The 22,344-nt window shown below is 42.8% G+C and overlaps 1 protein-coding gene across 1 annotated transcript in view; it reads left to right on the top strand.

Moving 5' to 3' along the window:
* Window positions 1-22,344, top strand: part of SRPK3 (SRSF protein kinase 3) — a 130,305-nt gene that overhangs the window by 64,131 nt on the left and 43,830 nt on the right. The window contains exons 8-10 of the mRNA XM_068248169.1: window positions 7,061-7,226; window positions 12,720-12,751; window positions 17,294-17,495. Coding sequence (XP_068104270.1) covers window positions 7,061-7,226; window positions 12,720-12,751; window positions 17,294-17,495 — 400 coding nt within the window. The remainder of the gene's footprint in view (window positions 1-7,060; window positions 7,227-12,719; window positions 12,752-17,293; window positions 17,496-22,344) is intronic.

Genomic DNA, 22,344 nt, shown 5'->3' with positions numbered 1-22,344 from the left:
GCCCAACAGCCACTGTTCTCTGTTTCCAGCTGACTGCAACTACCAGCCTTCCTACACACAGAGCTCTCTGCTACAAAACAGCCGCCCATCGGGTCCATCCAGTGCAATCTTTCAAAGGCAGCTTTCTTTAGATGTATTCTCTGAAACATGATGTAACTATGTAACATGTGACTATGGCTAAAGGTATTAGAGGCAGAGGAACAGCAAGATTACCAGGCAACTGGCATTGCTTAAAATGAAATATGTGAGCTTCCATATTCCTCTCACTTCAGGTTCCCTTTAATGTTTAAATAGAGGAAGAAGAAATCACATGACCTCAATGTAAACATAAGGAAAAGGGTACATGGAGTCCAATTATGCCTTTTTTTAAAGAGAATCTGAAGTGAAAATAAACGTATGATATAATGATTTCTATGTGTAGTACATTTAAGAAATAAAACGTTAGCAGCAGAGATATGAGTCTAATATTGTTTCCAGTACAGGAAGAGTTAAGAAACTCCAATTGTTATCTATGCAAAAAAGCTTCACTGAACTTTCCGACTTTCAAAGTTGCAGAGAGCTCTGTCTTCTGAAGCTTATTACCTCAACTGTCTGTCACTGTATTTAGTTTTTTCTGCAGAGGAAAGTTCAAAAGGTTATTAGAATGCTGAGTAGTGTGGAAACTGCAAATATTAGAGAATGATGCAATATTATAAAAAAAAAAAACTAACTGAAAATAAAAATGTGAGAGTGTTTTCTTTGCTACTAGTGTTCTATTAATTATCCGTACTACACAACCAATTCATTATATCATTTTTTTTTTTCACTTCAGTGTCACTTTAATGCTTGCATCTCGAGGAGATTAAAGAGTTTTTATTTTACAATGTTGTTAGGCATGAATGCCCCCTCTGAAACACCGCATCCCACAGCTGAAGTCTCCATTGATCCCCCCGAAATCCCCTGGGGAAGTTTTGGGGATTGCTTCCACATAGAGGCAGAGCTTTGAGCAGTAGCTCTTCCTCCCCTCCTTCAATCTGCGCAGATCGCCACCTCTCTCGCCCCTCTCAGTCTTCTTTCACTGAGAGTAGCAGAGAGCGGCAGCAATCAGCGCAGATTGACACGGATGGAGGCAGAGCTACAGGACAAAGCTCTGCCTCCCCTGGGTAGCAAAATGCACAACCAGAAAAGTAGTGGATTTTTGCCCTGTGGTGTGGGCGGATTAATTGAGATTTCAGCCACGGGGAGGCAGCGTTTCAGAGGCGGCATTAATGCCTAACAACAATGTAAAATTAAAACTGTGTTTTTGGCTTCAGAGTCTCCTTAAAGGAAACATCCAAGCAAGATAAAAAAAACAAAATCCACTTACCTGAAGCTTCCTCCAGCCCCTGGCTGCCGTCCTGTGCCCTTGCCGCAGCTCAAGGTTCTCCCAGTGTCGCCAGGTTGGCTTCCGGGTCGGCTTCTTGTGCGCTCCACGGCGTGGGTCACGTGGCAGAACTACTACGATTGCGAAGTACAGACCTAAAGACGTCAGCCGGACCACGTGACTCGCTCCGTGGAGCGCACAAGAAGCCGCCCCGGAAGCCGACCGGGCGAGCTCGGCTTCTGCAGCGCAGGACACTGGGGCCACTTGAGCTGCGGTGAGGGCACAGGACGGCAGCCAGGGGCTGGAGGAAGCCCCAGGTAAGTGGATTTTGTTTTTTTATTTTGCTTGGACCTTCCCTTTAAGTCCCGTGTAATGATCAGACGTTTTCTGCTTATTGCACATTTACATTAAGCATTTTAATAGATTGTCATTACAATTCTTAGCTAAAGATTTCTCCATTTTTTATAGTAGGCAGAGGAATTTAGGAGAGGACCCAGTTACATAAATCAGGTCCTGTGGCAGCTGCTTATTCGATAAGTGTGTCACTGAGAACATTTCCCTCATGCAGAAAGTCGTCGAGGAATGTGGGCACCCAGGTTACAGTACTGACAGTGATACTAGAGAACTTGGAAGAAGTCCTCAGTGCCAGATGGTTAGGTAGAAGATTTGCTAAAATTAGGGAGTGTAGGGAAGTCATCTATGCCTTCATGCTACACCTCATTCCTTCCAGACATGGTCTGCAAGATGGCTGCATGAGCTACCCAAAGTGTCATTTGTATAGGGCAACACAGTGGCGTTGTGAATAGCACTCTCGTCTTGCAGTGCTGAAGCCCCGGTTCAAGTGCCAGGGCACTATATGCATGGAGTTTGTATGTTCTTCCTGTGTCTGCATGGGATTCCTTTGGGCACTCTGGTTTCCTCACACGACCCAAAAACATACATATAAGTTAGTTAAAAAAATTGAGAGATCTTATTGTGGAGGGGTGTCGCTCAATTGATCACAAACTCAAGATTATAATATAAAACTTTTATTATCCATCAAATACAATATTAAAAAGACATATAAAACATATAATATAATACATATAAGTGAATTGGTTTCCCCCTAAAAATGTGCCCTAGACTATGAAGGACATATGACTATGGTAAGGATTAGATTGTGAGCTCCTCTGAATGACAGAGACATATACTCTGCGGAAGATGTCGGTGCTATATAAATACTAAATAATACTAATAATAGTATAGTCTGATCCCCAGGAAGCCCGTGACATGTGAATGCATCCTGAATAGGAGGCTTTCTGCAATGGAGAACTTCATCCACAGCATCCATCAGTCAATCTCCAGATCACTGCGGTTTTTGTTAGTTCATGAAAGACAGGGAGAGATTGGGGAGAGAGCTTAGCATCAAGAGGCCTGAAAATAAACGTTAGCCAGGAATCAGCCCCATCCAGTATTTTGTATGTAAAGGTTATTTTTACACAGGGCACATTGTATTGCATCTATAAAGTACAGCATACAGTTCAATGAAAGTACCGTATTTCACGCCGTATAAGACGCTCCGGAATATAAGACGCACCCAGGTTTAGAGGGCAAAAACCAGGGGGAAAAAAATATACCGTACATACTAAACCTGGTGCGTCCATGTTCCAGGAGCATCTTGTACATGTTCTAGCCCAAATGGTGTCCTAGTGTATCCCCATGTGTCTTGATGTGTACTCCTGTGTAACCCATGTCTGCCCCATGTGTCCAGCGCGTCTGCCCCATATGTCCAGTGCGTCTGCCCCATGTGTCCAGCACGTCTGCCCCATGTGTCCAGCGCGTCTGCCCCATGTGTCCAGCGCGTCTGCCCCATGTGTCCAGCGCGTCTGCCCCATGTGTCCAGCACGTCTGCCCCATGTGTCCAGCGCGTCTGCCTCATGTGTCTGCCCCGTGTGTCTGGCCCGTGTGTCCAGTGTGTCTGCCCCATATGTCCAGCACGTCTGCCCCATGTGTCCAGCGCGTCTGCCTCATGTGTCCAGCGCGTCTGCCTCATGTGTCTGCCCCGTGTGTCTGGCCCGTGTGTCCAGTGTGTCTGCCCCATATGTCCAGCACGTCTGCCCCATGTGTCCAGCGCGTCTGCCTCATGTGTCCAGCGCGTCTGCCTCATGTGTCCAGCGCGTCTGCCTCATGTGTCCAGCGCGTCTGCCCCATGTGTCCAGCGCGTCTGCCCCGTGTGTCCAGCCCGTGTGTCCAGTGTGTCTGGCCCGTGTGTCTGTCCAGTGTGTCTGTCCAGTGTGTCTCCCCTTGTGTCTCCCCTTGTGTCCAATATGCCCCCCATGTGTCCAATATGCCCCCCCCCCCATGCATCTCCTGGTCCCCCGTGCTGCAGTGCATAGATAGCCGCAACTTACCTAATCAATGCTCCCGCAGCGACGCTGACGTCGCCGCGGGAGCATTGATTAGGTAAGTTGCGGCTATCTATGCACTGCAGCACGGGGGACCAGGAGACGCAAGGGGGAAGCGGACAAAAAGGCAGGGAATCCCCAACATGGCGGCGTGTCGGCGGTTCGTATCGGCGGGCGTTCGGAAGTTGGGGATTCCCTGCCTTTGCCGTATAAGACGCAGGGAGTTTTTCTCCCCATTTTTGGGGGAGAAAAAGTGCGTCTTATACGGCGACAAATACGGTACTGCCACTGTAAATGCGCACATTCTTGGTAAATGCACAGCATGCTGTATGTTACATCCCAGGAACCTGCCGCACTGTATTCAGTGTGAAAGCACCAAAGGAATATTGATTCACCGTCTTGCAATGATATTGTCCGTTGTGATGGAACGCAACAGACTCAGGCCATGATCCAATTCACTTTTTCTCATAAGTTTTTGCCTAAGAGATCATTTTTCATCTTCTGTTTACAATAACTTTTCAGCACTTTGCAACTAAAAAGTTCCCCAAAGTAGGTAAAATTGGGTCAGGCACACAGAGCAAAGGGACCCTTTAGCCCCTTTCACACTGGTGCGGTGCATTACCCCGTTTTACTGCAGGATAATGCTACACCAATGAAAGTCTATGAGGCATTTCATATCTGACGCGTAGTACTGTGATGCGCCGGAAGTCCTCATTTTGCCACTCGGATGACGCTTTGATGTCCAGCATGCGCGGTGATGTGCGGCGACCAGAAGTCATGTAAGTCTATGACTCTGCACAAAACTGTTTATCACATATATTTGCGTCACACATGTGCAGAATCGTATTTTGATAATACACCTCCACGCATTTCAGCTAGAAGGGAGATTACCACACATTGCTGCTGTATTCCCAGAAGGCTATTTTTTTAGCATTACGGTGCGATGCTATTATCACACTGCAGCGCTGGTTACAATTGTGAAACCGACCTTAGGGCTTGTACACACTGAAAATACGCAAGCAAAATCGCAAGCGCATGCGTTTTTAAAATCACAAGTGCATGTAGTTTTAAAAATGCATCGTATGGGTTTTTAAAAACGCATGCGCTTTTGCCTGCGTTTGCATTTTTCTTGTAATTGCTGATTGGCTAAAGAATCCGTTGTTTTTTTTTCTAGTTTACATTTCATCAGGAATCAGGAAATTGCAGAGTCTTCTGGGATACTGACTTCTGAAAAACGCAATGGAATCGCATTGCATTGAGTTTTTTCATGCGTTTTTCAAGTGCTGCGCTTAAAAAAGTGCAGCAGGCACTGCAATTGCATTTTTCTGAAAACGCATCGCATCAGTGTGTACAGGTCATCACGATTTTCATTATTTTTCAAAAGACTTTGCGATTTTAAAAACGCATGCGTTTTTTAAAAACGCAGCGAAAGCGCAGTTAGTGAGTACAGGCCCCCAGAGTCCAAAACCAGCCACACCCCGACTCACTCAGCAGTATTCAAAGCCCAAGTTCAGGCACAGTTTTTTTTTAAATGGATTTAATTTAATCTATTTTTCTATGTAATACACATTTTTCTAAAAAAAAAAATTGTACCAAAAAAGCTGCTACACCACTTTAGGGCTGGGACCCACTAGGAATCGCTGCAGCGCTTTGTGCGGCGATTCCTATGGCAATTGCGCTTGCATTTCCCAGAGATTAGAAGAGCTGTACTTTAAACTGTATAGCGCTTCTGATTAGTGATTCACTTTTTTTTTAAAATAAACTTTATTATACTCACCAGGTGTCCAGATGTGAGGATTCTGTCCATAGCTCAAACCTCCTAAAGGAAGTGGTCATAGGTGCTTTTCTAGGACCAATCAGAGAAGCGCATGTGACCTCTTCTTTTAGGGGGTGGGACTATAAACGGAAGCTGGAAATCTGGACACATGGTGAGTATAATAAAGTTTATTTAAAATTGTAATTGCTCAGCCCCCCAAAGCGATTTTGCAACGCTTCTATACTTAGAATTGAGTACAAACGCGCTCAAAATGCTGCATGTCCTACGATTGTGATTACCCCTAAATGCAATCGCACTAGGGGGTTCAGTCAAATACAAATTCCAATACATTGACAAAGCGTTTTTTCGGAATTGCCGGTGATTGTCGGCGATCCTAAAACTAAGCCAAAAACGCCCTAGCCTTATAGCTCCATGGTTCTTCCTTAGCAATTTCCAGCTGCTTTCTCTTTCCCTTTTTGTAGACCAGGGGTGTAAAACTCAAATACAAATGGGGTAGAAATTGACCTCTGGGATCAAGTTGCGGGCCAACCTCAATGTCTAGTGTTCTCCTTCCTCCCTTATAACGTAACCTGGTGTCTTAATGGCCCCCACACCCCTATACAGTTCTTGGTGTCTAGTGGCCCCCTCTCTCCTCTCTACAGTTTCCTGATGTCTAGTGGCCGCCTCCTTCCTCTATACAGTCCCTGGTGTCTAATGCCTCCTCCCTCCCCTATACAACTCCCTGTTATCTAGTCCCCTCTTCCGTCCCCCATACAGTTCCCTGGTCCCCCTTGCTCCCCCATATGGCTTCCTTGGTGATATAGGGTTTTACCTCCAATATAGCTTCCTTGGTGGTATAGAATGGGCCAAACATAATGCAAAGTGGGGAAACCACTTGCGGACGAAATTTGATGTATCTGCACTGCAGGCCAGATTTGGCCCACGGGCCGGAGTTTGACATGTATGCCGTAGACAATATGATAATCTGTAAGACAGTAGGGATTCATAATATTGGATAGCTAAGGTATAATATAATAATAGTCACGTCACGTCTCTTTTAGTAATCCATTACTACCCTGCTGCCTTGGTCCTACCCAACTAATGTAAAAAATGTTTTAATAACTGATGAAATACTTAAAAAAATTTATTATCAGGAAGCTTATGGTAAGGAAGGTCATATAAGCTTAATTCTGGGAGAGGCTAAAGTGTGACTCCCCATCACTGCAGTCAGGATGCCGGAGGAAGACGTGGCCACTGTCCAGGGGTAAGAAGAGGGAGGAGGTATGGGCAGTGGTGTATTGCATTGAAATACTATGCATAGCACAGTGATGAAAGGAGCTTGAACCCACCTGGGAGATTATGAAGGCTTCTATTGCTGGCCTGGTCATAAACATGGTAACTGTGTGGATATCAGTGATCTCAGTGATCTCCAGTGGTCTCAGTCACACCCCTGCAACAAGCATGCAACTCCTGATCGCCATACTCATTCTAGGCTAGGCTTTTACGATCTTATAGGGAATTCCAAATTTCCTTTAGTACATTATGAATCTTTCTAATGATTGTATTTTGAACCCTCAGGTATTACAGGGCCTGGATTACCTACATACCAAATGCAAGATCATTCATACTGATATTAAGCCAGAGAATATATTGATGTGTGTGGGGGAGGGGTACATCCGTCGCTTGGCTGCCGAGGCCACCGTGTGGCAGCAGTCAGGGGAACCTCCGCCGTCTGGATCTGCTGGTGAGTAGCACAATTGGCGTTTGTTTTCCATGATCTAAATCACTTAAAGGAATACTATCGATGTATGCATTTATTTTGAAATGCTGTATGTTGTAGCACACATTAGGGCAAGTACTAGGAGTAATTTGATTCCTCACACAGCTGTTCCTCTCAGCTGTAAAATCCTCCGTCAGTTTTGGCGTCAGTGTTGGATACAAAATGTATCTAAATACTGGGCTCCCAGAGGGCTAGACCATGTCTATGCACAGGGGAGTTGCTATCAACTCCTCAGTTTATACTTTAATTATCACCTTGCTGAAATAATCTTGTTGATATGGTGGTAAGGGGTTAAAGATTCTATCAATGTGTGTTTATTATCTTTGCTTCTCTTGACTGATAAAGATACTAATAATGCTAATTGTAGACAGTGGTCTGCCCCTCTCAGCAGCTTGTAAAGTGGATGCAGCCTGGAGTGAATCACCTCAAGCAGGCAGCCAGTCTGAGCGTAAACAAAGACTAGTGTTATAGCTCAGTGTTTCTCAACATTTTATTGGTATGTACCCCTTTTAAAAGCTTGTACTCGCCAAGTACCCCCTAGCATGGTAAACCTTATCACAAGTACCCCTTGACAAATAAATATTTAAACGTAGTACATAATAATTGGTTCTAAACAATTTCCAAGCATTTACTGTTGCTTTTAATTAGCTAAAATACTAATTTGGTGTTGTTTATGTAGGATTTATCATTTTCTAAAACTCTAAATTTGTTATACTTGGTTAAGTATATCAAGCATGAGTACCCCCTGGAACCATCAGAAGTACCCCTTGGGGTACGCGTACCGCATGTTGAGAACCCAGGTTATAGCTTGTTATATTCCAGCAATATTACAGCTCATTTAGTTACCTGTTACCATCTCAGATCAGCCTATTTCTCCTCAGGTCTCCTGCATGCTGTGAGTGACACAGTGAAATATATTTGTGAGCTGTGTGACAGAGTAACCAAGCAGCTCATGGTGACCCAAACTACTATGAGCTGTGTGAGAAATGAATTTTTAAGCAGGGATAGCAAGAGAGAGACCTGGGTGAATAAATAAAGTGCCCCTAGCACTAGTGGTAATGTGTACACTAATATAGAGTATTAAAAAAAAAAGTCGTTTCAATCGATAGTATTCCTTTAAAGAGGAACTAAAGTGAACATTATGGAATGAATAAAATTGCTTATTTTTTTACAATATCACTTTACATATAATTTAGTCAGTGTTTGCCCATTGTACAAGCTTTCCTCACCCTGATTTACATTCTGAAATTTATCACACATGGTGACCTCTGTAGTGCTGTCAGGTACAGCTCTGTGGAATGTTGGTATACTCGGTGTTCTGAAGCCAGTAGAAAAAAAAATACTCAGTCTCCCAGAATGCTCTGGGAAGAGAATTCCATTTAGCTAAACAGTCTAGGTTGTGACATCACTGGGAGGGCAGGGTACATACCAATATAAATAGGAGGGTATTAAAAAGATCTATGGCGGCATAAGAGGATAAGCAAGGGATTCACTAGATGCACCTGCAAAGGTGTACTCAGGCCAAAGATGCAGTAAACAACAGTATGTGAAAATGGAGAGATGAAGACTAGTACTGCAGACAGTCTACAGTGCATAAAGAACTGCAAGCTGCTCATTAACAAGCAAGCATGAAGACATATACTGCTGCAGGTGCTTATGGATGAAGGTGTTGGGTGTAGCGCAAAGATAGCCTGGCAGCTGTTTTCCGCTTTAGCGCATCAGCAGCTGTAATGCTGGGCACAAAGTGATAATTTCTTATTAGTAAACAGAGGGGATGGGAGGAGTCAGGTAATCTGCACAGAGATGACTCTCTTTTTGCCATCTCCCTGGCTGCCTTTTGCAGTTGATGATAGTATGAGGAAAGAGTCTGGACAGGTTTCTATGGAGTTAAATTGCACTGTTGTCTCAACATGAGACATTTGAAACTTCTCTAGTTTAGAAGAAACCAACCACTGATGTCCATGTACTTAGCTCACCCATGCTTTATAGCCCACCTGACATCACTGTAATAAATATGGCAGCCTTTAATGACTGGTGTCAGAATTCTTGAGGTTTGGATCGGTTAGCAGCTGGCCTTTTGGGAAAACAAGCTAAACGAGACACAACAGACTGACAACAACAGATGCACATTTCATATTCATATGTGTTTCTGATCTGACTTACGTTGTATGTAACTGTTTGGTAGTTAGTGGTTTTCAGGGTGAGGACTGATTTGCACACAGAGAATCTTGTGCATTTACTTGTCCTGAATCAGGGCACGGTGTTTGTGAAGTGTTCTGCACAGACGGTGCTGATGGAAAACCCCCCAGTATTGTCTGCTACAAATGATAAAGAAAATGACAGAATAAAATGCAGGGTAAGGGGGCCTAAACATTTTGTGATCCCAAATCACTCCAAATGATTGATCAGGCATGCTGAAAAATCTTGCAAGGGCTCGATTGGGTGCTCAGTGTTAATGGCGTTAGATTTCACGACGATTGATGGACCCCCCAGCCGGTGCAGCGTTGAAGGCTGACCTGTCGCAACGGCATGAATCTTGGCCTCCGGTGACCGACATCGCCACAAGCACCTGTACCACGTGACAAAAGCGCATATAGTGATGTCACTACATACATCTGTGTCATGTGATACAGGAGCACGTGGTGACATCGGAAAAGACCAGGAGTTGTGCCAGCGAACAGGTGAGCCTTCAATACTCACAATGGGAACGGGTTGTGAGGGGCTGTACACTTGTGAGGGCGGTAGTGCTAGAATGATTTCCAATAGATTTCATGCTGAACTCTATTGGAAATCGCTGTGCAATGTGTGGGCAGGCCTAAGATCCCTCTCTGATCAGATTCAATCAGAGAGCAGTGGCGTAACAATAGGGGCTGCAAGCCATGCATCCGTGGGGGAGCCCGGGCCCCCTCTGGGGCCTGCCCAGGGCCCTTTTGGGGGGGGCAGGAGGGTCACAACATGAGGGGAGAGCATTGGCCACCTACAGCGGTGGGGAGAAGCCTTTCCCCCCTTCCCTCACCTCGTGCTCTCCCCTCAGCGCTCCCCCTCCAGCATTCATTAATTAAGGTGGAAGCAGCTGTGGGCAGGAGCACAGACATACCTCCATGCGTTCCACGCGCCGGAGGTTCCTCTCTCTCTAAGCGCCTGACATTACTTCCTGTTTATCACAAAGTAGCATGTGGTACTTAGAGATTGGACCTCCGCGGTGGAACACATGGAGGTATGTGCTCCTGCCCGCCACTGCTGCCACCTATTAATGCTGGAGGAAGAGCACTGAGGGGAGAGCCCACCAATGTAGGTGGTAAATGCTCTCCCTTGATGTTGCGACCCCTCCTGCCCCCCAAAACGGCCCTGAGCGGGCCCGGGGGGGGGGGCGTCAACCAAATTTTTGCAGGGGGACCCAGTGATTTCTAGTTACACCCCTGTCAGAGAGGGATATATCTAATGGCCGATCTGGTGGAAGCTTGATATATGGCCATCTTAACCTCCTGAGCGGTATGCCCGACACTGCAGCCTTTCTGCACAGCTCCAGTCTCTCTATGGGGAAAATCGGGTCTGCGCATGACGTCGGTGACGTCATGTACGATCCTCCCCATAGACTGGAGCTGTGCAGGGAGGCTGCACTGATCGCTGGATCCAGGCTGGGTAAAATATAATTGGGGTGATCGGCGGTGATGCTAGCTAGCCTAGTGCTAGCTAAAGCTTGTGGGGGCATTCAATCTTTTAGAATCTTTGTGGGGGACTCTAGCTGCAAAACCTCCTGAGCGGCGTAACGCTCAGGAGGTTAAAGGTGGTCACACACGATGCAATAAAATTATCCAATTTTACAGCAATTCGATAAAAACAATTGGTTGTACAGAATTTTTTTTGTATATATATATATATATATATATATATATATATATATCATTGAGAACTCTGATCTAATTTCCTATTTTTTCTATATAAGATGATCAAGAGTGGTGGATTTTCCTGCTCAATTTTTAGAAAAATTGAATGGTGTAGGGTATATTGTCAATAGACCAAAGTAATTTTCTCTGAGTCTTCAATCTTATTTTTTCATAATTGGGAAAAAATTGAACCACGTGTGTGGTACACTGGTCAGATTTTCAAATGTTATAATCAAACAGAAAAAATTGATTGGAATTCTCGAATTGAAAAAAAAATGTTTTTTAAATTGTATGGTGTGTGGCCACCTTGCTGCTGCAAGATAAAAACAAGGCCCTGTGCAGAAATGCAGGGAAGATGCCACATTGTTTGGGCTGATAACTTTCAGGTTAATATGGCCCATATCAAATGTGCAACTTTAAAGCGGATCCGAGTTGAAAAACTAATTATAACAAGTAACTTGTCTATATATCTTATCTAAAGTTTAGATAGTTTACACAGCAAATCTAGCTGCAAACAGCTTTAATAGAAAAGTATTATTTCTTCCTGTGATACAATGACAGCAGCCATGTTGTTTGTAAACATTACACAGAGGCAGGCTTATCTGTATCTTGATCACTAAGCCTGTGAAAAAAACCTAATCCCCCTCCTCCCTCCTCCCCTCTGCCTCTGAAATCAATGGCTAGTAACACCTCCTCCTCCTCCTCCTGCCCAGACTGAGCTCCCATGAGCCATTGCTACTGCCAAGGCTCTCTGAAAACCTGTGTGTGTGGTTTATTTAGTTTATAGGGAATTATAGTATTAAAACAAAAACAAAAAAAGTATTTGGCTTGAGGAATGCCCTATAAACAATACGAAAGGAACACAATTATGCAATGAGTAAAAGTTCACCTCGGATCCACTTTAAGCTGGCTATACACAGGTCCATCATGACCTAATATGCCAAACTGATTGATCCTTATCCTATTGAAATTTGATAAGATAGCGATCGATTCCTTCCCCATATGACATGATAAGCCTCAATAGATTTCAGATGTGATCTATCAAGCATCAGTTGGACCCAAAGGATCGTACTACTTGATGCTTTATGCAGTGCAAAGTTGCTATCAAGCCACACCCCCACACCCGCTTTTTGCTCCTGCCCCAAGCCCAACCCTTGGAGATATACTGCTTAAAATCAATTAAAAGGGAGTCATTCTGATAAATTGAGGTAATAGATGACTAGCTCATTGAATTGGGTGGGTATAAGATGGAAAGATCAATACGTGTATGGCCAGTCTTAGTCCAATGAGCAAAAATAAGAATAAATAAATACCTAGTACTGCTGCCTACTGAAGGGCCAAACTTAACTTGCTGCACCCTGGTGGTTTACTTCATAGTTTACTAACTGCACAGCCAGCTGTATATCATCCCCAGCTTCACTGACACCTCTGTGAACACTTTTTTCCTCATTCACCAATCACTGTGCTGTACTGTATTGTATCTCATGAATGGTAAGGGCTTTTTTCTTGTCTTTTCTTAAATCCTTCTCTGCTCTGCTCTCCTGTCCCTCCTGTCGCTGGGTGTTCTCAGTCAGCTCTGCACCTCCTTCCCTCCACAACATGGTAAGTTCACAGGCTGAGTCCCCTCAGCGGCTCACTGTGTGTGATATAAGCTGCTCTGCCTTTTTATGGACAAGTAGCCAATTAACTACAGCTGATCTGCCACTAAGTGCTGAAAACTTACTATTCAAACAGAACAACCGCCAAAGATTCTTGACCTCTGGCCTTCTGGGAAAGGATTGGAGTTCAGTCAGATTGTTATTGCTGTGCGGGTTCTGGCTGGGAGCACTTTTCCTCCCTTCCTGTCTTAGGTAGAGTCACCAAAAGCAGCAAGTGAAATAAAGTTTCTCTTTAACCACTTCACCCCCAATGTGTTTTTCCTCTTATGGACCATAGTAATTTTCACATGTCAGCGTTTCTCCCATTCATTCGCCAATAACTGTATCACTACTTATCACACCAAAATGATGTATACATTTTTTGCCACAAAATGGGCTTTCTTTGGGTGGTACTTTTTTTGCTAAGAAATCTTTTATTTTATACATGCATTTTAACAGAAATAATAAGAAAAAAAATGTTCATTATTCACATTATTTTTCAGTTTTCAGACACTATAGTTTTAAAAGAAAATATACCAAAAATAACTGTAAATAAAACCCACACATTTTATTTGCCCATCTTTCCCCTTATTACAACATTTAAATGATGTCCCTAGTACAGTGCACTGTATGGTGACAATATTTTATTTGCAAATAAAGGTGTATTTTTTCCATTTTGTATTTTTTTTTTAATACAATCTCTTATTTGCAAAAAATAAATAAATATATAATAAACCCTCATGGCATACATATTTAAAAAGCTAATGTAACAATTAATGCATTCTGTCACTTTGTCTTTTTTGTACAAGTATTTTATAATAACTGTGGGGACAGAAAGGGTTTTTATTTACATGTGTTGGCTTTTTTTTGTGGACAAAAATAATAGTGAATTGCACTCTTAAATGTATCCACTAGCCATCAAGTATAGAAAGCTGAATCACTGCTCTCTATACTGTAATAAAAGTGAAAGTTGCAGTTTTTTTTTCATGGAATAATCTCTGCTATGAGTTACAGCACAGATTATTCGTAAATCCAGCACTTAGATTATTGAATGGGAACATGTTCCCTATCACCAATCTGTCCTGTAACTGCCGGTCACACTGGCGAGCGCGGGCGCATGCTGCCCATTGGAATGCAGAGACGAGTAACTACGCCCCTGGAATGGGAATAGTACTCCCGCAAGGCGTAGATATACTGCCGCGATCGAGGCTAGTGGTTAACAGACCCCTGAACTGAGAGGGATATATATGGTGGCTGATATAATTATTAAACAATACAAGTTGCCTGGCAGTCCTGCTGATCTCATTGGCTGCAGTAGCGACTGAATCACACACCTAAAGCAAGCATGTTGCTAATCCAGTCAGACTTCAGTTACAGCACTTGGTCTGCATGCTTGTTCAGGGTCTATATCTAAAAGTTTTAGAGGCAGTAGGACAGCCAGGCAATCTGCATTGCTTAAAATGAAATAAATATTTCCGCCTTCGATGTCTCTTTAGGTGTGCTTTGTTGTCACTTTTGTCATGATCATTCTGTGTCCCATGAAGTTTCAGTGATTTGGTTTCTGAATAAGATTTACGCTACATTCATAGTGACACATTGCGGTGCGGTGTGTTGCAATGGACAATATAAGCGCATTGCTAATGAAATGCTATTATATTGTATTGGTACAATCAGATTGGTGATAGAATCTGACTGTGTAACGCCATTTGGCATTTTCTGGTACAACATGTGTATAGTGTCATTGCATATAAAACAGGATAAACAAGATGAAATAATGTTTACTAAAATCATTATAATATTTAGAGTTGACCTGAGGGGACTGATTCTTCTCAAGAAGAGTTTTCTTACCTAAAAAAAAAAAAACAAACAAAAAAAACTGTACATTCTCTTTAAGCCCCACACCATACAATTAAAGGTTCCAATTTTACACCAATTGGATAATTACAATTGTTAGTCCTGAAAAATCGAACGCTTTTTTTCATTTGTTCAAGAAATCTGATCAAATTTCCCGTTTTTATTTGTTGGATTTTTCTGATCACATTTTTTTGTGTGTGTGGTAGATTGTCAGTTACTTGATTTACAGACTTAAAGGGAACCAGAAAGGTTGGGAGGAAACGTTTTATACATATCTGGGAATTCCTCCAGCCCCATAAGACTGGATCGCTCCCACGCCGCCGTCCTTCGCTTCCTCTGTCCGCCGGTACTGGGTCCCGTTAGCTCCGCCAGTCGGCGGGCAGACGCGACCAATATTCCACATCACAGGGGCTCCATCCTTAGCCTTACGCGTGCCATGCGTAAGGCTATGAAGGGATCCCCTGTTCATGCGGAAAATTGGCCGCGTCCGCCGGAAGTGACAGGACCCAGTACCCCCGATAGAGGAAGTGGAGGACGGCGGCGTGGGAGCGATCCAGGTTTATGGGGCTGGAGGAAGCCCCAGGTATGTATAAAAGCTTTCTCTATTTTTAACATAGCTTCCTCTCTGGTTCCCTTTAAGCTTTTATTTTTTCTGAGTTTTAAATCATTTTTTTCATAATTGGGTAAAAATTTTGCATTTGTGTGTAGTACATTGGCCAGATTTTTGAAATGTTACAATCAGTCGGAAAAACCGATTGCACTTCTTGAAATGAAAAGATATTTAAAAAATGGTATGGTGTGTGGCCACCTTTGGGGTAGGCGTTGTGTGGCTTTGGTGGATATATATAACAATTTTAGAAGTAATAACATAATGAATTTATGCTGCTAAGATGTGGGCTCTGGCATCAGCTTTAGGCATTTGTTGACAACTACTTGTTCATAAAAAAGGATTAACAGCTTGTGGTGAACTTGCAGTGTATTGTAATTGCGGCATGTTTTGCGTGCTCCAGTTTGCTTCTTTTCTGTATTGTATAAGTATATTGCGTATGTGTGACGGTTTTATATTGACAAAAAAGGGCACTTGCAGGCAAATCTTATTAGCAAACTTAAAGTGTACCTGAGATGCAATAAACATAAGCATTTATACTTACCCGGGGCTTCCTGCCACCCCCCTGTAGGCAGTGGGCTCCCTCACTGTACTCTCAGGCCGCTCCATTCCTCTGTTGTCGCCTTGGTTGGTTGGGACTATGCGTGCGTCCTTTTTTGCACTCCTGTAGCCAGAAGGGCAGAGTCTGTGCAGTTACAAGCCTTAACTCACTGATGGAGGAAGCCCCAGGTAAGTATAAATGCTTATGTTAATTACATATCAGGTTTAAGGCAGGGGTGTGCTTTAATAGATTCCATAAAATTATTGAATCCAATAAAAATCTATTAGGGTGTCTGGTGGGTAGGGGGTGGGTGGCTGTTTGGGTGGGACAGACATTTGAGCTCTACAAGGAGAGATCATGGAGGTGTCTCTGGTACAAGTTTAGTTTCTGCTAATTGGTCCCACTAAAGATTCCATAACCCTTCACATAGTATACTGATAACAGACCTTTGATACAAAACAGGCACCAGTGTCACAGTCAGTTAATAGACAGCATAAATCAGACAATGTATTATTTATATATATTTTGAATGTATAATTATTGGTTACTTTTGGTGAAAACCGTTTTTGAATGCGTAATGAGTCAGTAGTTTCTGCTACAGTAATGTGTGATTTTGACTTTTCTTGTGAAAGTTCCGTTCACACTCCCCTTTGGCGCATGTGTCATTTTGGGACCCAATATCTAGCCATGAGCTACGGTATTTCCACTGGGCAGATCCCCCAGTATTGTAGCGGAGTGTTTCTATGACTTATCTAATTTATCACCTAACTCAGCCCAGTACCCCCAGCCACCTGCCCTGAGCATGATGCTAACTTTCCCTTGCTTGCATGCCTAACACTAACCTTAACTGCTTTCTAACTCCTTCACCAAGATCCATAACCCTAAACATCTTCTTAACCTCAACCATTCTTCTGACAAATCCCCAGCCCTGAAACCTCCCTTGAAACTACCCTGATCCTTTTGAACATTACCAACACTCAACTATCACGTGAACCAATAACCAATATTGGCTCAAAGCTAACTTGAAACTATCACCTAACCCCACAATAACCTAACCTCACCCTTTGTTTGCTGAACTAACTTTGCTTAACTTTGCTTAACTCCACCTTGACCTTCCTAAGTCCTGAAACTATTGATACTTTCCTGTTAGAATTGGAAGCCCCAGTAGTAATAGTCTTCTCATGGGCCAAAAACTGCATGTGGCCATGTGAACTGCTTCAGCCCTGGTAATCTTGTATAGTGACGATGAGCTTCACTGCAAACATTTACAGGGTTTCCTAATTACCGGACCAGTAAAGAGAGGCAGGCTGCAAAAACTGAGCACTCCCCTTTGCTCTGGAAGCTTTCTGCTTTCAATTCCATCAGTCCGGTGTGCCATAGACCATCACTAGTCAGAAGATGTAAAGCAGTCACCAACTTACCTCTCCAGGGTTTCCCTTTATGTTTATATATGTTCTTGTGAAAGACATTGACATTGATGCCAATTTTATCATCGATTTCATCAGAACGGGAAGGTGTCTAAGAACAAGAAGAAGAAAATTAGACGGCAACAGAAACGTCAGCAGAAACTTCTGGAAGAACGTTTGAGGGACATTCACAATATGGAGGAGCTTGGATCTGGCAATGGTTGTTATCTGGACCATTGTCACATGGAACAGCATGACGCCCCTTGGAACTGCCAAGGAAACCATTCTGACAATATAGAGAGTAAGTATCTGACAGTATTGCTGCTATATATAGAATACATAGGCTAATGACATCTGGAGGTTAATGTCAGCCCATAATGTTGCCTATGCCATACACAACCCAAGCCTAACTCAAGCCTAACCTCAGTTATATGGTCCCCCAAAGCTAATGTCACCATTTATTTTGAGCCAGTTGTCACATTAATAACATAAAAAAGTGTGTGCAGTTATTTTTCTGCAGTTGATATTGCCCTGAATCTGGCCAGGTGGAAGTTTGGTCTGGTTGATGAGGGTTGGGTGACCACCCAGCATAAGGGCTCTTGTAAAACCCGCTTAGCTGGCAAGAAACATCTTACTTTTTGAGTTTCACCTCATTACATTAAAAGTATAATGTGTGAATTGGACTAGGAACTTGTGAATCCTTTAGTCAGCCTTTTGTCATTTCCCAAAAAGGAGGGCCTAAATTCTGCCCTGACTTGAAAAGAAAGCTGTTATGATTATTTCTATTGAGCTTATTTCAGCGAGGGAAGAAGGATGCTGCAACTGTCAGGCTATGTTTCCACTTGTGCGTTTTGTGTCAGTTTTTTTGGTTAGAAAATTTGCATAGATTTTGTAACTAATGTTAGTCAATGTAGCCGTTTCCACTCTATGCGAATTTTCGTTAGCGTTCGTACGCGTGAAAAAATCTGAGGTCCTGCATCAGATTTTCGGACATCGCGTACGATTCGCGTACAATGCTTTGTATAGGCAATGCGAATTTTCGCGTTATTACGCGAAAATTCGCATTAGATCCATGGTTACAGGAAGTTGCCAGCAGTCATGACTAAGCTGTTACTAGGCAGATTATGTATATTTAACCACTTCGCCATATCTGGACGCATATATCCGTCCAGATAGGCAGTGGTGCTGCAGCCGTGTGGTGCGCGCGATCGGGCGCGCGCCCGCGCGCGCCCCCGCTACCTCCCGCTGCCCCCCCGATCAGTGAATGGGAATATAATTCCCATTCACCGATCCAAGTCCCCGGCAGAAATACCGACGCTTTCTCATCAGAGAGCGTGGTATTTCTGCCCCCAGGAAACAACTTCTCTTCATTTTAGTTCCTAGATGCGACATCGTTCGCATCTAGGAACTTTTTGAATGTGGCCATCTTGTGGCCAAATAGTAAACTGCACCCACATACCTGTATTGAATAAAAAATACATTATTTTACATCTAAAATTGGCTATTTACCTCCCAAACTAAAATTACCCAAATACATTTTTGTATTAAAAAAAATAATAAAAAAAATTACAATTAAAAAAAAAAAAACTACATAAATAGTTACCTAAGGGTCTGAACTTTTTAAATATACATGTCAAGAGAGTATCTTATTACATTTTTTAAAATTATAAGCTTGTAAATAGTGATCGACGCAAATTGAAAAAATGCACCTTTATTTCTAAATAAAATATCGGCGCCATAAATTGTGATAGGGACGTAATTTAAATGGTGTAATAAGCGGGACAAATGGGCACATAAAATGCATGGGTTTTCATTACTGTAGCATGTATTAATTTTAAACTATAATGGCCAAAAACTGAGAAATAATGTTTTTTTTCCATTTCTATCTTAATCTTCCTGTTAAAATGTATTTACAGTAAAGTGGCTCTTAGCAAAATGTACTACCTAAAGAAAGCCTAATTAGTGGCGGAAAAAACGAGATATAGATCAATTAATTTTGATAAGTAGCGATAAAGTTATTAGCGAATGAATGGGAGGTGAACATTGCTTGGATGCATAAGATTTTCGAAGCTGTAGGCTGAAGTGGTTAACTAATGCGAATTTTCGCGTAAGAAAATTCGCATAAAAACGCATACAAATTTACGCGCGAATTTTCACCAATCAGAAAAATTTTAGACGATTTTTTGCAGGCGAAAATGTAACGCTATAGTGGAAACGTAGCCTCAGTGTGCTAGTGTTTGCTCCTGGGTATGTGAGGAGCAGTTTTTTTGAATGGCTTCAGGTAAAGGTGATGATTCATAAATGTAATCGCATGCATTATCTTTCCTCATCTGTTTATCTCATGATTTACCTCTCATTGGGCTCAATTCTGGTAGTGTTTAGTAAATAATTACCTCATGGAATGGGGTTTACCTCATGAGGGAAATCAACTTTTGAATTCTGGTAGTTTAAGTAAAGTTTTACCTCATGTAATTTCATGAGGTAATTCATGTGGTAATTTTCGACTAAAAATGCGTGGTATTTGGTAGTGAAATACCTCACATTTGAATTCTGAAGTGAAATAAGGGGCGTGTTTGCAGGTCTTTTACCTCACATAATTAGACCTACCTCTACCACATGATAAATGCAGTGCTGTGACAGAATTGTGATATCTGTCACATAACATGGAGCCTTTTCAGCTTGTTCTGTGTTCAGGACCCCCATATTTTGCTGAAATAAGTAAAATTAATCTGACCAATGAATCCCCCTCCCCCAGCTTCCATTTTGTTTTAAAAAAGAAAGTGCTCCAAACCCTGTACAATCCTTCATCTGCGCCCCCCCCCCCCCCCCCCCCTCAGCATTGCCATTCCCCAACCTCTGGTTGGAAAAAAAAGTAAAAATGCTCCAACCCACAGCCTCTATTTAAAGAAAATTAAGTAAAACTGCGGCAAACACCGATTTCACCCCCCTCTGGTTAAAAGTGCTCCGAGCCCCCCCCCAAGCAGCCTCTAAAAGTAAAAGTGCTGTAACCCCCCCCCCCCCCCCCACCACCACCAGACCCCCAGCCTATAAAAGTAAAAGTACTCACACCCCCAGTCTCTAAAAGTGCGGACCCCTCCCCCAGCCTCTTTTTTCTATAATGGATGCCTATAAATTTACTTTTCATAGGTTGCTACATAATCAAATCCATCTTCCCTCCTCAAAAAAAACCCCATCTTCCAAAGACTATCCTAACTTATGGAAGACAATTAAAGACTATTACTTATTTGCTGCAGGCTTACCACTGAAATACCTCATGTTTTACCTCACTCTATGCATTTACCTCTTGTTTTACCTCATGTTTGGAAATGGAGAAAAATCTTTCAGAATTGATAAAAGAAGAGGAATATACCTCATGAGGTATTTTACCTACAAAAAAATATTTACCTCACATAGCTACCAGAATTGAGCCCATTGGGCTCAATTCTGGTAGTGTTTAGTAAATAATTACCTCATGGAATTAGGTTTACCTCATGAGGGAAATCAACTTTTGAATTCTGGTAGTTTAAGTAAAGTTTTACCTCATGTAATTTCATGAGGTAATTCATGCGGTAATTTTCTACTAAAAATGTGTGGTATTTAGTAGTGAAATACCTCACACTTGAATTCTCAAGTAAAATAAGGTGTGTGTTTGCATGTCTTTTACCTCACATAATTAGACCTACCTCTACCACATGATAAATGCAGTGCTGTGACAGAATTGTGATATCAGTCACATAACATGGAGCCTTTTCAGCTTGTTCTGTGTTCAGGGGCCCCATATTTTGCTGAAATAAGTAAAAGTGATCTGACCAACAATCCCCCCCAGCCCCAGCTTCCATTTTGTTTAAAAAAAAGAAAAAGTGCTCCAAACCCTGTACAATCCTTCATCTGCCGCGCCCCCCCCCCCCCCCCCCCCCCCCCCTTCAACATTGCTATTCCCCAACCTCTGGTTGGAAAAAAAAAGTAAAAATGCTCCAACCCACGGCCTCTATTTTTTTAAAAAATTAAGTAAAACTGCGGCAAACACCGATTTCTCCCCCCCCCCTCCTCCTCTGGTTAAAAGTGCTCCGAGCCCTCCCCCCCCCTAACCCCCAGCAGCCTCTAAAAGTAAAAGTGCTGTAACCTCCCCTCCAGACCCCCAGCCTCTAAAAGTAAAAGTACTCACACCCCCAGTCTCTAAAAGTGCTGACCCCTCCCCCAGCCTCTAAAAGTGCTCCGACCCCCCCCCCCTCCCCCCAGCCTCTAAAAGTGCTCCTACCACCCCCTCCCCTCCCCCCAGCCTCTAAAGGTAAAGGAGCTGTTTTTTTTTTTTTTCTTGTAATGGATGCCTATAAATTTACTTTTTATAGGTTGCTACATAATCAAATACACCTTCCCTCCTCAAAAAACAAAACAAAACATCTTCCAAAGACTATCTTAACTTATGGAAGACAATTAAAGACTATTACTTATTTGCTGCAGGCTTACCTCTGAAATACCTCATGTTTTACCTCACTCTATGCATTTACCTCATGTTTTACCACATGTTTTACCACATGTTTTACCTCATGTTCTGAAATGGAGAAAAATCTTTCAGAATTGATAAAAGTAGAGGAAAATACCTCATGAGGTATTTTACCTACCAAAAAATATTTACCTCACAGAGCTACCAGAATTGAGCCCATTGGGCTCAATTCTGGCAGCAATTAGTAAATAATTACCTCATGGAATTGGGTTTACCTCATGAGGGAAATCAACTTTTGAATTCTGGTAGTTTAAGTAAAGTTTTACCTCATGTAATTTTATGAGGTAATTCATGTGGTAATTTTCTACTAAAAATGTGTGATATTTAGTAGTGAAATACCTCACACTTGAATTCTGAAGTGAAATAAGGTGTGTGTTTGCATGTCTTTTACCTCACATAATTAGACCTACCTCTACCAGATGATAAATGCAGTGCTGTGACAAAATTGCGATATCTGTCACATAACATGGAGTCTTTTCTGCTTGTTCTGTGTTCAGGGCAGTGGCGTCCCTACCATGGGGCGGCCAGGAGCGCTCCGCTCCGGGTGTCAGCTCCAGGGGGGGTGTCATCAAGGCCTCCCCAGAAGCCTTGATGACACAGGAGGGGAAGCAGCGCTGAAGGAGGGGTGGCAGCGTCGGCGGGGAGG

This window comes from Hyperolius riggenbachi, chromosome 8 (assembly GCF_040937935.1).
Source record: "Hyperolius riggenbachi isolate aHypRig1 chromosome 8, aHypRig1.pri, whole genome shotgun sequence".
Lineage (NCBI taxonomy): Eukaryota > Metazoa > Chordata > Amphibia > Anura > Hyperoliidae > Hyperolius > Hyperolius riggenbachi.
Note: the sequence above shows the minus strand (reverse complement) of the source record. Positions and strands in the feature narration are given on the sequence as shown.